The following is a 15,136-nucleotide window of genomic DNA, read 5'->3' on the forward strand; positions in this document are numbered from 1 at the left end:
GATAGCTTTCAGCCAAAAACCTTGGCCGGTCAACAAGTATTCCCTCCGACTCCTGCACATTCAGCTCAACCAAGAGAGGTGAGAGCCAGTGCGAAGTGCCTTGGCCAGTGACCTATCTCTCTTGAGAACCCAACAATCGGGCATGTTGAAATCCAACTGGCCAATCATTCTTTTCCCCAACATTTAGGAAAGATTGTTGGCCCGTCCTTCCAGAATCGGCAAGTTCAGCTGACATCTAATGTCTACAACCACCTCGATGGTTCCCTTCTAGATCCTCCATCAATGTGTCAACTTTTTTTCTATATTGTGTGCCCAACTTTCTTGGTTAAATTCCATAGCCATGGTGCCCACTACCCGTCACCCCCAGGCCACTCTGATATGTAGTTCCAAAAATTGATATTTCCTCTTTAGTTGACGCCTGTCATTAGATCGGCAGATTTGTGTTGACTTCTTTTCCCACTAGAGAAGGGTGGGGCTATACATAGGAGGAAGGATGATGTGCTCAATAGGGGTCCCATTAATGGATCTGCCCATAGACATTTGACTCTCACTAGACATGAAGGAATTGGTGGTCAACCTTACCACCGGGGGCCATTGTGCTCATAGCATCCAATGGGGACTTCGTTCACGTTGTCCCTGGTACTAAAGAGTATCTTTCACCCATCGGTAAAACCACAAAGCCAATTTCATGACAACTGTGTCTGTGATCATTGAGAGAACGTGCTCCACTGGCTATGAAGAGTCATCCACGTCCTACAAGAGTGCTACCCTATGAACAGGAGAAGCAGAAACACAGTGTATATGGCAGGTGTGGCCAGCGATGGCCCCCCTTACACTCAGGGCCCCTCTAACAGCACATACAGAGTTGCTATGTGGGAAAGGGGTCTACAGAAATCAAAGCACTGGCTTCACCCGTCAACGAAAAGTGGTGGTGGGTCCGCATACCATGAGGACCCCACGAATACAGTGCTAAGCTAGTCAAGAGTAGACATCATCCTTCATCCAGTTATTGGAGGGCGTCTCATTGCAAATGTCAAAGTCTCCCTCACATGGGGTTGATGGGATTTGCCGCCTAGAATAGAAGGTCCTGGTGTTTGGATCCAGGGCTTTGCCCCCTCTCTCGGAGAGCCCCTCAGCCCTTATTTATCACCGGACTGTGGGGTCGGGGGGCTAATCCACCAACTCCAACATCAATGGCAGGAGCAACAAAGTCCCTAAACTTCAGGACGTAAAGCTAGCGACAATGGAAAAAGGAACAGGCCACAAAAAAGAGGCTTCAACGCCCCTGGGATAAAAGAGTCCAAACCCGACCCCCAGATGACCTCCGATCTCATCAATAATCGTATAATATAATAATGATTCTATTCTCTGACTACGACTACACCGCTACCACTCGCCAGACCTGCTTATCATTTACGCTTTCAATTTGCTCTGACTATAACCTAAACGGTGGATAATACGGGCCTACGTTGACACCCCAACATTGATTTTGGCTCTGGCCCCCTCTCAGCCCCTCATTTTTAGCGTGTCTCCTTGCTGGAGCAGAACTTGTCCCGTTTCCAGGCTCCGTCGATGCGGCGCTCTCACTTGGAATCAGTTACTTTAACAACTTGACAATAATCAGCCGGGGACGGCGCGGGATCTGCTGCTATGCAGCGCATTTTTAAATAGCTTGTGTCTATTTTAGGAAAATGCAGCAAAATCGCCCTTGTTGCAGCTATTTTAAACCAGGAGACAAGAAGCTGATACTGATCGTCGGTGCCAAACATCTCTATACGGGAGACAGCCGGGCTCCTTGTCCTATGCGGGCAGATTATCTCTCCACGATAGAAGCAGCGGGCATCCTTATCATAGGCAAGGCCTGGCATACTGGCAACACAGACCAGGGCCTATCAATCACTAACACGGTATAACAGGGAACACAATCCTGTAGGATTTAAAGGGAACCTGTGCCCGGGACACAATCTTGTTATATTAGTATTCTACCCCATAATACTGAACCAATAGACACAACCGTGCCCAACATATTACGACCTTAAGGGCAAATTCAAGGAATAAAGATCTTAGCTCCGCCCCTGACTTTTTAAAACAAAGCTCCTCCTATATTCAAACATGTCAAGGCAGCAAAAGGGTAGATCATGTGATCACTCTGGGCTCTGCTGAATGGCCAACAGGTTTCATATAACATATGTGTATGTATATCATTATCCAAGTTATGCACTATTAGAGCATATATATATATCCCCTTAAAGGGGTTGTACAGGGTCAGAAAAATATGGCTGCTTACTTCTAAAAACAGCTCCACGCTCAGCTCCAATGAAGCGAATACGACTGGGGTGCAATACCACCCACCACCCATGGACAGGTGTGGCACTGTTCTTGGGTGAAGGCAGCCATGTTTTTCTATCATGCACTACACCTTCAGTTTAGTTTTTGAATCTCTGCTACTTACCAAACACAGCGCCCATCACGGTATAGTGGTTGTGCTTGGTATTACAGCCAACTCAGACCTATTCACTCGAATGGGACTGAACTGCAAACAGTCCACAAGACCAACGTGTGTAATGTCACTGACCTGTGATGTCACCGCCAGCTGATCTGTGGGGGTCCGGGGTGTCAGCCCCTGTTGATTTTATATACTAAGGATAGGTCATCAATATTCTAGTCCTGTAAAACCCCTTAGATAAATGGCGCCAACACTTTGAAGGGGCATTTAGAGGACACGTTTGCATCCACGAGCCCAAGGCTGATGCAGCCCGCAGGGTAGGATCACCCCTTTAAGGGACAGCTCCTGTGCGTTTGATAGCCGCCATTTTTTATGTAAATTCTAATCAACCTGAACTTATCATAAACATAAATAGTGGGCGCTGCGGAGTGATTTACAGTAGTAATTACCTGGCGCCTGCATAATATAAGGTGCGCTATAGGGCGGTATAGATTAGGATTGTTCCCTCAGTGAGGCACTAGGGGTTAATTCTTGCGGGGACACTCCGATTCATAACTTAGCAGACGCTGCTTGTAATCCTAAATCTATTTGACTCCTGCCATATGGATTTATGATTCGCTCGGGCTATTTTCTATTATCTGCCAGGCAGGTCTCCAAGTGCTGGGGCTGCAGTTTTAGGTTAACCGTGTGAACCCAGGACCGCCGCTGCCCAGAAAACCCATCGCCAGCTCCACTCATCACTGAGTGGGGGGGTAAAGCGCCAACGCTGCCCTCAGACACCTGGCACTGCCAAGGAGGAGGTTTCCAAAAGTGAAAAATAGGAGGAAATATACATAAAATCCATCTAGAAAAGCTGGGTACCAACCAATATGGCCGCTAACACTGACTGCCATCCAGCTTTCACAGACTCCTGAAGGACAGAGCTGCCTAGGTATATGAGATATATCCATCACTAATGTACAGTTATATAACTATATGTGCCATGCAGGAATTTGGAAAAGTTGGATGATAATGGTTTAGTTGTGATGGGTTTACTTGTTGTCACCCAGCTTTCCCAGACTCCTGACATATCAGGCTAGATCTGACAAGGATATATCCATCACTCGTATACTGTTCTATAACTAGGTAGAAGCGCTATGTAGGAGTCCGGAAAAGCTGGATGACAATGATGTAGCTTTAAGGGTGGTAATGCTGGTTGTCACCCAGCTTTCCCAAGGTAGTAAATGACATAACTCCCTAGGTATGTGAGGATATATCCATTACACCTGTTCTGATGTATAACTAGAGAGATATGCCGTTCAGAAATCTGGAAAAGCTGGATGACAATGGTTTAGTTCTAATGAAATATCGGTACATTAACTGTTAGCTGACTTTCCCAGAAACAGAAAACATACACTCAACGGCCACTTTATTAGGTACACCTGTCCAACTGCTCGTTAACACTTAATTTCTAATCAGCCAATCACATGGCGGCAACTCAGTGCATTTAGGCATGTAGACATGGTCAAGACAATCTCCTGCAGTTCAAACCGAGCATCAGTATGGGGGGGAAGAAAGGTGATTTGAGTGCCTTTGAACGTGGCATGGTTGTTGGTGCCAGAAGGGCTGGTCTGAGTATTTCAGAAACTGCTGATCTACTGGGATTTTCACGCACAACCATCTCTAGGGTTTACAGAGAATGGTCCGAAAAAGAAAAAACATCCAGTGAGCGGCAGTTCTGTGGGGGGCGGAAATGCGTTGTTGATGCCAGAGGTCAGAGGAGAATGGCCAGACTGGTTCCAGCTGATAGAAAGGCAACAGTGACTCAAATAGCCACCCGTTACACCCAAGGTAGCCAGAAGAGCATCTCTGAACGCCGCACAGTACGTCCAACTTTGAGGCTACAGATGGGCTACAGCAGCAGAAGACCACACCGGGGGCCACTCCTTTCAGCTAAGAACAGGAAACTGAGGCTACAATTTGCACAAGCTCATCGAAATTGGACAATTGAAGATTGGAAAAACGTTGCCTGGTCTGATGAGTCTCGATTTCTGCTGCGACATTCGGATGGTAGGGTCAGAATTTGGCGTCAACAACATGAAAGCATGGATCCATCCTGCCTTGTATCGGTAACGGTTCAGGCTGGTGGTGGTGGTGTCATGGTGTGGGGAATATTTTCTTGGCACTCTTTGGGCCCCTTGGTACCAATTGAGCATGGTTGCAACGCCAAAGCCTACCTGAGTATTGTTGCTGACCATGTCCATCCCTTTATGACCACAATGTACCCAACATCTGATGGCTACTTTCAGCAGGATAATGCAATGCCATGTCATAAAGCTGGAATCATCTCAGACTGGTTTCTTGAACATGACAATGAGTTCACTGTACTCCAATGGCCTCCACAGTCACCAGATCTCAATCCAATAGAGGAGCATCTTTGGGATGTGGTGGAACGGGAGATTCGCATCATGGATGTGCAGCCGACAAATCTGCGACTGCAACTGTGTGATGCCATCATGTCACTATGGACCAAAATCTCTGAGGAATGCTTCCAGCACCTTGTTGTATCTATGCCACGAAGAATTGAGGCAGTTCTGAAGGCAAAAGGGGGTCCAACCCGTTACTAGCATGGTGTACCTAATAAAGTGGCCGGTGAGTGTACAAACTCGCCAGCAGCCCACAGATTGTCACAAACGTTCAGTGACAATCCCAGCTGGTCTTCTAACCCCCCCAAGTGGGCGGTCCTAGGCATTTGGGGCGGGGCTTAAATCTCCCGATTTCATCAAGGCAAATCGTGGTGACTATTTATCAAATCTGTTTATTTTTTGCAGTAGTTCCCGCTCCTGTAACATACGCAGATTTAGTGATCAGGAATCTGAGAAAGCTGGATGGCAGCCACATGCTCCACGCCAGACCCAACTAGTCTCAGGGACGAGTGGTGGTCCCCCCCGGCGGACGATTTATTCTGCTGTCCAGGTCTCCCCTATAGCCCAATGTCTAGGTTATAGCCCTCTCAGAAGGGAAACCTTGGCTTATACTCTAGTCCCATCCAAAGCTGCATTGTGAGTGCAGCTCTGGATCTGACTAGAGAACGGATCATACTGTAATCTGTCCGGACTTAAAGGGGTGTTTGAGGATTTAAAGAGTGATGACCTGTCTGTAGGATAGGTCATTGATATATAATCTGTGGGGTTCTCCACCAATCAGCCGTGTGCCAATGACATTCCTTTCCTCAGTCACATGGTACAGCAGGAGTTCAGTCCCATTCACGTGAATGAGGCTGACCTGCAATACCAAGCACAACCACTATACAATGTATGGCGCTCACCTACACGCTGCAGACTCTTTGGTCAGCCGATCTTGGACCCCACAGGACACGTCATCAATACACAACCCCTTAAAATGGCTGATAACAGAGAACAATAGATATTAGTCCATCACAGAGAGAAAAAAGTAAAACTCACTTTTTCTGGCAATAAGTGGTCAGGAAGGGGCCCCTCTGGCACATCCATACCTAGGCGGGAGAAAGGAGCAGAAACATGAATATAATATAGACTAATATTAGTCATCTGTATAATGCGGAATATCGGATGTGCAAAAGGATATTTAAAGGGATTGTCCGTACTGCGAATAATATGGCTGCTCTCCTCATGAAACAGCGCCACAAAGGACCACAGTCTGTGCCTGGTATTGCATCAAACTCCTGAAATAAATGAGTGACAGCTGCAATTCCAGACACAACCACTTCGGTGCACTGGCAGCTTTCTAGCGGTATATAACGGCGCACCTTTAAGAGGATGTAAAAGGTTGTCTTTAAGATATAATTCCACACCAATCCTAGAGTAGCTGAAAACATCACAAGTGTCTGCTGGCCTGATTGTTTGTTACAGTGTATCAGTAAAGATAATAAGTCGCTCGATTCGCTTCTGCGTTCGTGAAATCTGCTTGGGGACCCCGCGCAAACAGAAACCTGTACGCATAGAAAAGAGGTTACCTAAGGAAACCACACGGACCTTATAGACTATAATGGGGTCCATGTGGTTTCCGCTCGGTTTCCACACAGAACATGCAGAGGGAAAAGACCTGCAAGCAGCACTATTCTCTCTGCATGTTTCATGCAGAAACCACACGGACCCCATTATAGTTTATAAGGTCTGTGTGGTTTCCTTAGGTAACTGCTTTTCTGTGCATATAGGTTTCCAATGGGGAGGGGGGGGGGGGGTCCCCAGGCGGATTCCCCAAACAGAAACCCGAATGCATATGTGACCCGGGCCTGAGGATGAACTAGACTGGACACAATTGTAACAGATCCTCAGAAATGAAAACATTTTTTGAGAGAAGTCCTCAGTAGTTGATACCTTTTTTAATGGCTAACTTAAAAAAATTATATTGATGACATATTTCGAGCTTTCGGGACTCTATAGAGGTCTCTTCATCAGGATGTATAACAGAATTTCTGAAGGCAGGCATATATATATAGGGATGGAGTGTTAGATGCAAAATAGATGGTCTGTATTAGGGGGTCAGTATTAGTTTAGGGGTTCAGTCTGGGGTCTGTATTAGTTTAGGGGTCTGGTCTTGGGTCTGTATTAGTTTAGGGGTTCAGTCTGGGGTCTGTATTAGTTTAGGGGTCTGGTCTTGGGTCTGTATTAGTTTAGGGGTTCAGTCTGGGGTCTGTATTAGTTTAGGGGTCTGGTCTGGGGTCTGTATTAGCTTAGGGCTCTGGTCTGGGGTCTGTATTAGTTTAGGGGTCTGGTCTGGGGTCTGTATTAGTTTAGGGGTCTGGTCTTGGGTCTGTATTAGTTTAGGGGTTCAGTCTGGGGTCTGTATTAGTTTAGGGGTCTGGTCTGGGGTCTGTATTAGCTTAGGGCTCTTGTCTGGGGTCTGTATTAGTTTAGGGGTCTGGTCTGGGGTCTGTATTAGTTTAGGGGTCTGGTCTGGGGTCTGTATTAGTTTAGGGGTCTGGTCTGGGGTCTGTATTAGTTTAGGGGTCTGGTCTGGGGTCTGTATTAGTTTAAAGGTCTGGTCTGGGGTCTGTATTAGTTTAGGGGTCTGGTCTGGGGTCTGTATTAGTTTAGGGGTGTGGTCTGGGGTCTGTATTAGTTTAGGGGTCTGGTCTGGCGTCTGTATTAGTTTAGGGTTCTGGTCTGGGGTCTGTATTAGTTTAGGGGTCTGGTCTGGGGTCTGTATTAGATTAGGGGTCTGGTCTGGGGTCTGTATTAGTTTAGGGGTCTGGTCTGGGGTCTGTATTAGTTTAGGGGTCTGGTCTGGGGTCTGTATTAGGGGGTCTGGTCTGGGGTCTGTATTAGTTTAGGGGTCTGGTCTGGGGTCTGTATTAGTTTAGGGGTGTGGTCTGGAGTCTGTATTAGTTTAGGGTTCTGGTCTGGGGTCTGTATTAGTTTAGAGGTCTGGTCTGGGGTCTGTATTAGTTTAGGGGTCTGGTCTGGGGTCTGTATTAGATTAGGGGTCTGGTCTGGGGTCTGTATTAGATTAGGGGTCTGGTCTAGGGTCTGTATTAGGGGGTCTGGTCTGGGGTCTGTATTAGTTTAGGGGTCTGGTCTGGGGTCTGTATTAGATTAGGGGTCTGGTCTGGGGTCTGTATTAGATTAGGGGTCTGGTCTGGGGTCTGTATTAGTTTAGGGGTCTGGTCTGGGGTCTGTATTAGTTTAGGGGTCTGGTCTGGGGTCTGTATTAGGGGGTCTGGTCTGGGGTCTGTATTAGTTTAGGGGTCTGGTCTGGGGTCTGTATTAGTTTAGGGGTCTGGTCTGGGGTCTGTATTAGATTAGGGGTCTGGTCTGGGGTCTGTATTAGATTAGGGGTCTGGTCTGGGGTCTGTATTAGGGGGTCTGGTCTGGGGTCTGTATTAGTTTAGGGGTCTGGTCTGGGGTCTGTATTAGTTTAGGGGTCTGGTCTGGGGTCTGATTAGTTTAGGGGTCTGGTCTGGGGTCTGTATTAGTTTAGGGGTCTGGTCTTGGGTCTGTATTAGTTTAGGGGTTCAGTCTGGGGTCTGTATTAGTTTAGGGGTCTGGTCTTGGGTCTGTATTAGTTTAGGGGTTCAGTCTGGGGTCTGTATTAGTTTAGGGGTCTGGTCTGGGGTCTGTATTAGCTTAGGGCTCTGGTCTGGGGTCTGTATTAGTTTAGGGGTCTGGTCTGGGGTCTGTATTAGTTTAGGGGTCTGGTCTTGGGTCTGTATTAGTTTAGGGGTTCAGTCTGGGGTCTGTATTAGTTTAGGGGTCTGGTCTGGGGTCTGTATTAGCTTAGGGCTCTTGTCTGGGGTCTGTATTAGTTTAGGGGTCTGGTCTAGGGTCTGTATTAGTTTAGGGGTCTGGTCTGGGGTCTGTATTAGTTTAGGGGTCTGGTCTGGGGTCTGTATTAGTTTAGGGGTCTGGTCTGGGGTCTGTATTAGTTTAAAGGTCTGGTCTGGGGTCTGTATTAGTTTAGGGGTCTGGTCTGGGGTCTGTATTAGTTTAGGGGTGTGGTCTGGGGTCTGTATTAGTTTAGGGGTCTGGTCTGGCGTCTGTATTAGTTTAGGGTTCTGGTCTGGGGTCTGTATTAGTTTAGGGGTCTGGTCTGGGGTCTGTATTAGATTAGGGGTCTGGTCTGGGGTCTGTATTAGATTAGGGGTCTGGTCTGGGGTCTGTATTAGTTTAGGGGTCTGGTCTGGGGTCTGTATTAGTTTAGGGGTCTGGTCTGGGGTCTGTATTAGGGGGTCTGGTCTGGGGTCTGTATTAGTTTAGGGGTCTGGTCTGGGGTCTGTATTAGTTTAGGGGTGTGGTCTGGAGTCTGTATTAGTTTAGGGTTCTGGTCTGGGGTCTGTATTAGTTTAGGGGTCTGGTCTGGGGTCTGTATTAGATTAGGGGTCTGGTCTGGGGTCTGTATTAGATTAGGGGTCTGGTCTAGGGTCTGTATTAGGGGGTCTGGTCTGGGGTCTGTATTAGTTTAGGGGTCTGGTCTGGGGTCTGTATTAGATTAGGGGTCTGGTCTGGGGTCTGTATTAGATTAGGGGTCTGGTCTGGGGTCTGTATTAGTTTAGGGGTCTGGTCTGGGGTCTGTATTAGTTTAGGGGTCTGGTCTGGGGTCTGTATTAGGGGGTCTGGTCTGGGGTCTGTATTAGTTTAGGGGTCTGGTCTGGGGTCTGTATTAGTTTAGGGGTCTGGTCTGGGGTCTGTATTAGATTAGGGGTCTGGTCTGGGGTCTGTATTAGATTAGGGGTCTGGTCTGGGGTCTGTATTAGGGGGTCTGGTCTGGGGTCTGTATTAGTTTAGGGGTCTGGTCTGGGGTCTGTATTAGTTTAGGGGTCTGGTCTGGGGTCTGATTAGTTTAGGGGTCTGGTCTGGGGTCTGTATTAGTTTAGGGGTCTGGTCTGGGGTCTGATTAGTTTAGGGGTCTGGTCTGGGGTCTGTATTAGTTTAGGGGTCTGGTCTGGGGTCTGTATTAGTTTAGAGGTCTGGTCTGGGGTCTGTATTAGTTTAGGGCTCTGGTCTGGGGTCTGTATTAGTTTAGGGGTCTGGTCTGGGGTCTGTATTAGTTTAGGGGTCTGGTCTTGGGTCTGTATTAGTTTAGGGGTTCAGTCTGGGGTCTGTATTAGTTTAGGGGTCTGGTCTGGGGTCTGTATTAGCTTAGGGCTCTGGTCTGGGGTCTGTATTAGTTTAGGGGTCTGGTCTGGGGTCTGTATTAGTTTAGGGGTCTGGTCTGGGGTCTGTATTAGTTTAGGGGTCTGGTCTGGGGTCTGTATTAGTTTAGGGGTCTGGTCTGGGGTCTGTATTAGTTTAAAGGTCTGGTCTGGGGTCTGTATTAGTTTAGGGGTCTGGTCTGGGGTCTGTATTAGTTTAGGGGTGTGGTCTGGGGTCTGTATTAGTTTAGGGGTCTGGTCTGGCGTCTGTATTAGTTTAGGGTTCTGGTCTGGGGTCTGTATTAGTTTAGGGGTCTGGTCTGGGGTCTGTATTAGATTAGGGGTCTGGTCTGGGGTCTGTATTAGATTAGGGGTCTGGTCTGGGGTCTGTATTAGTTTAGGGGTCTGGTCTGGGGTCTGTATTAGTTTAGGGGTCTGGTCTGGGGTCTGTATTAGGGGGTCTGGTCTGGGGTCTGTATTAGTTTAGGGGTCTGGTCTGGGGTCTGTATTAGTTTAGGGGTGTGGTCTGGAGTCTGTATTAGTTTAGGGTTCTGGTCTGGGGTCTGTATTAGTTTAGGGGTCTGGTCTGGGGTCTGTATTAGATTAGGGGTCTGGTCTGGGGTCTGTATTAGATTAGGGGTCTGGTCTGGGGTCTGTATTAGGGGGTCTGGTCTGGGGTCTGTATTAGTTTAGGGGTCTGGTCTGGGGTCTGTATTAGGGGGTCTGGTCTGGGGTCTGTATTAGATTAGGGGTCTGGTCTGGGGTCTGTATTAGTTTAGGGGTCTGGTCTGGGGTCTGTATTAGTTTAGGGGTCTGGTCTGGGGTCTGTATTAGGGGGTCTGGTCTGGGGTCTGTATTAGTTTAGGGGTCTGGTCTGGGGTCTGTATTAGTTTAGGGGTGTGGTCTGGAGTCTGTATTAGTTTAGGGTTCTGGTCTGGGGTCTGTATTAGTTTAGGGGTCTGGTCTGGGGTCTGTATTAGATTAGGGGTCTGGTCTGGGGTCTGTATTAGATTAGGGGTCTGGTCTGGGGTCTGCATTAGGGGGTCTGGTCTGGGGTCTGTATTAGTTTAGGGGTCTGGTCTGGGGTCTGTATTAGTTTAGGGGTCTGGTCTGGGGTCTGATTAGTTTAGGGGTCTGGTCTGGGGTCTGTATTAGTTTAGGGGTCTGGTCTGGGGTCTGATTAGTTTAGGGGTCTGGTCTGGGGTCTGTATTAGTTTAGGGGTCTGGTCTGGGGTCTGTATTAGTTTAGGGGTCTGGTCTGGGGTCTGTATTGGTTTAGGGGTCTGGTCTGGGGTCTGTATTAGTTTAGGGGTCTGGTCTGGGGTCTGTATTAGTTTAGGGGTCTGGGGTCTGTATTAATTTAGGGGTCTGGTATGGGATCTGTATTAGTTTACGGGTCTGGTCTGGGGTCTGTATTAGTTTAGGGGTCTGGTCTGAGGTCTGTATTAGTTTAGGGGTTCAGTCTGGGGTCTGTATTAGTTTAGGGGTCTGGTCTTGGGTCTGTATTAGTTTAGGGGTTCAGTCTGGGGTCTGTATTAGTTTAGGGGTCTGGTCTTGGGTCTGTATTAGTTTAGGGGTTCAGTCTGGGGTCTGTATTAGTTTAGGGGTCTGGTCTGGGGTCTGTATTAGCTTAGGGCTCTGGTCTGGGGTCTGTATTAGTTTAGGGGTCTGGTCTGGGGTCTGTATTAGTTTAGGGGTCTGGTCTTGGGTCTGTATTAGTTTAGGGGTTCAGTCTGGGGTCTGTATTAGTTTAGGGGTCTGGTCTGGGGTCTGTATTAGCTTAGGGCTCTTGTCTGGGGTCTGTATTAGTTTAGGGGTCTGGTCTGGGGTCTGTATTAGTTTAGGGGTCTGGTTTGGGGTCTGTATTAGTTTAGGGGTCTGGTCTGGGGTCTGTATTAGTTTAGGGGTCTGGTCTTGGGTCTGTATTAGTTTAGGGGTCTGGTCTGGGGTCTGTATTAGCTTAGGGCTCTGGTCTGGGGTCTGTATTAGCTTAGGGCTCTGGTCTGGGGTCTGTATTAGTTTAGGGGTCTGGTCTGGGGTCTGTATTAGTTTAGGGGTCTGGTCTGGGGTCTGTATTAGTTTAGGGGTCTGGTCTGGGGTCTGTATTAGTTTAAAGGTCTGGTCTGGGGTCTGTATTAGTTTAGGGGTCTGGTCTGGGGTCTGTATTAGTTTAGGGGTGTGGTCTGGGGTCTGTATTAGTTTAGGGGTCTGGTCTGGCGTCTGTATTAGTTTAGGGTTCTGGTCTGGGGTCTGTATTAGTTTAGGGGTCTGGTCTGGGGTCTGTATTAGATTAGGGGTCTGGTCTGGGGTCTGTATTAGATTAGGGGTCTGGTCTGGGGTCTGTATTAGTTTAGGGGTCTGGTCTGGGGTCTGTATTAGTTTAGGGGTCTGGTCTGGGGTCTGTATTAGGGGGTCTGGTCTGGGGTCTGTATTAGTTTAGGGGTCTGGTCTGGGGTCTGTATTAGTTTAGGGGTGTGGTCTGGAGTCTGTATTAGTTTAGGGTTCTGGTCTGGGGTCTGTATTAGTTTAGGGGTCTGGTCTGGGGTCTGTATTAGATTAGGGGTCTGGTCTGGGGTCTGTATTAGGGGGTCTGGTCTGGGGTCTGTATTAGTTTAGGGGTCTGGTCTGGGGTCTGTATTAGATTAGGGGTCTGGTCTGGGGTCTGTATTAGATTAGGGGTCTGGTCTGGGGTCTGTATTAGTTTAGGGGTCTGGTCTGGGGTCTGTATTAGTTTAGGGGTCTGGTCTGGGGTCTGTATTAGGGGGTCTGGTCTGGGGTCTGTATTAGTTTAGGGGTCTGGTCTGGGGTCTGTATTAGTTTAGGGGTGTGGTCTGGAGTCTGTATTAGTTTAGGGTTCTGGTCTGGGGTCTGTATTAGTTTAGGGGTCTGGTCTGGGGTCTGTATTAGATTAGGGGTCTGGTCTGGGGTCTGTATTAGATTAGGGGTCTGGTCTGGGGTCTGTATTAGGGGGTCTGGTCTGGGGTCTGTATTAGTTTAGGGGTCTGGTCTGGGGTCTGTATTAGTTTAGGGGTCTGGTCTGGGGTCTGATTAGTTTAGGGGTCTGGTCTGGGGTCTGTATTAGTTTAGGGGTCTGGTCTGGGGTCTGATTAGTTTAGGGGTCTGGTCTGGGGTCTGTATTAGTTTAGGGGTCTGGTCTGGGGTCTGATTAGTTTAGGGGTCTGGTCTGGGGTCTGTATTGGTTTAGGGGTCTGGTCTGGGGTCTGTATTAGTTTAGGGGTCTGGTCTGGGGTCTGTATTAGTTTAGGGCTCTGGTCTGGGGTCTGTATTAGTTTAGGGGTCTGGTCTGGGGTCTGTATTAGTTTAGGGGTCTGGTCTTGGGTCTGTATTAGTTTAGGGGTTCAGTCTGGGGTCTGTATTAGTTTAGGGGTCTGGTCTGGGGTCTGTATTAGCTTAGGGCTCTTGTCTGGGGTCTGTATTAGTTTAGGGGTCTGGTCTGGGGTCTGTATTAGTTTAGGGCTCTGGTCTGGGGTCTGTATTAGTTTAGGGGTCTGGTCTGGGGTCTGTATTAGTTTAGGGGTCTGGTCTTGGGTCTGTATTAGTTTAGGGGTTCAGTCTGGGGTCTGTATTAGTTTAGGGGTCTGGTCTGGGGTCTGTATTAGCTTAGGGCTCTGGTCTGGGGTCTGTATTAGTTTAGGGGTCTGGTCTGGGGTCTGTATTAGTTTAGGGGTCTGGTCTGGGGTCTGTATTAGTTTAGGGGTCTGGTCTGGGGTCTGTATTAGTTTAGGGGTCTGGTCTGGGGTCTGTATTAGTTTAAAGGTCTGGTCTGGGGTCTGTATTAGTTTAGGGGTCTGGTCTGGGGTCTGTATTAGTTTAGGGGTGTGGTCTGGGGTCTGTATTAGTTTAGGGGTCTGGTCTGGCGTCTGTATTAGTTTAGGGTTCTGGTCTGGGGTCTGTATTAGTTTAGGGGTCTGGTCTGGGGTCTGTATTAGATTAGGGGTCTGGTCTGGGGTCTGTATTAGATTAGGGGTCTGGTCTGGGGTCTGTATTAGTTTAGGGGTCTGGTCTGGGGTCTGTATTAGTTTAGGGGTCTGGTCTGGGGTCTGTATTAGGGGGTCTGGTCTGGGGTCTGTATTAGTTTAGGGGTCTGGTCTGGGGTCTGTATTAGTTTAGGGGTGTGGTCTGGAGTCTGTATTAGTTTAGGGTTCTGGTCTGGGGTCTGTATTAGTTTAGGGGTCTGGTCTGGGGTCTGTATTAGATTAGGGGTCTGGTCTGGGGTCTGTATTAGGGGGTCTGGTCTGGGGTCTGTATTAGTTTAGGGGTCTGGTCTGGGGTCTGTATTAGATTAGGGGTCTGGTCTGGGGTCTGTATTAGATTAGGGGTCTGGTCTGGGGTCTGTATTAGTTTAGGGGTCTGGTCTGGGGTCTGTATTAGTTTAGGGGTCTGGTCTGGGGTCTGTATTAGGGGGTCTGGTCTGGGGTCTGTATTAGTTTAGGGGTGTGGTCTGGGGTTTGTATTAGTTTAGGGGTGTGGTCTGGAGTCTGTATTAGTTTAGGGTTCTGGTCTGGGGTCTGTATTAGTTTAGGGGTCTGGTCTGGGGTCTGTATTAGATTAGGGGTCTGGTCTGGGGTCTGTATTAGATTAGGGGTCTGGTCTGGGGTCTGTATTAGGGGGTCTGGTCTGGGGTCTGTATTAGTTTAGGGGTCTGGTCTGGGGTCTGTATTAGTTTAGGGGTCTGGTCTGGGGTCTGATTAGTTTAGGGGTCTGGTCTGGGGTCTGTATTAGTTTAGGGGTCTGGTCTGGGGTCTGATTAGTTTAGGGGTCTGGTCTGGGGTCTGTATTAGTTTAGGGGTCTGGTCTGGGGTCTGTATTAGTTTAGGGGTCTGGTCTGGGGTCTGTATTGGTTTAGGGGTCTGGTCTGGGGTCTGTATTAGTTTAGGGGTCTGGTCTGGGGTCTGTATTAGTTTAGGGGTCTGGGGTCTGTATTAATTTAGGGGTCTGGTCTGGGGTCTGTATTAGTTTACGGGTCTGGTCTGGGGTCTGTATTAGTTTAGGGGTCTGGTCTGGGGTCTGTATTAGTTTAGGGGTCTGGTCTGGGGTCTGTATTATTTTAGAGGTCTGGTCTGGGGTCTGTATTAGTT

General features: G+C 48.3%; 1 protein-coding gene across 1 annotated transcript in view; it reads right to left on the minus strand.

Annotated features, from left to right (window-relative positions):
• Positions 1-15,136, minus strand: part of TEX55 (testis expressed 55) — a 150,505-nt gene that overhangs the window by 125,156 nt on the left and 10,213 nt on the right. Inside the window, exon 2 of the mRNA XM_075262510.1 lies at positions 5,890-5,939. Within this exon, the coding sequence (XP_075118611.1) occupies positions 5,890-5,937 (48 nt within the window). The 5' untranslated portion in view covers positions 5,938-5,939. The remainder of the gene's footprint in view (positions 1-5,889; positions 5,940-15,136) is intronic.

The sequence above is a fragment of the Leptodactylus fuscus genome, chromosome 2 (genome assembly GCF_031893055.1).
Source record: "Leptodactylus fuscus isolate aLepFus1 chromosome 2, aLepFus1.hap2, whole genome shotgun sequence".
NCBI classification, from domain to species: Eukaryota; Metazoa; Chordata; class Amphibia; order Anura; family Leptodactylidae; genus Leptodactylus; species Leptodactylus fuscus.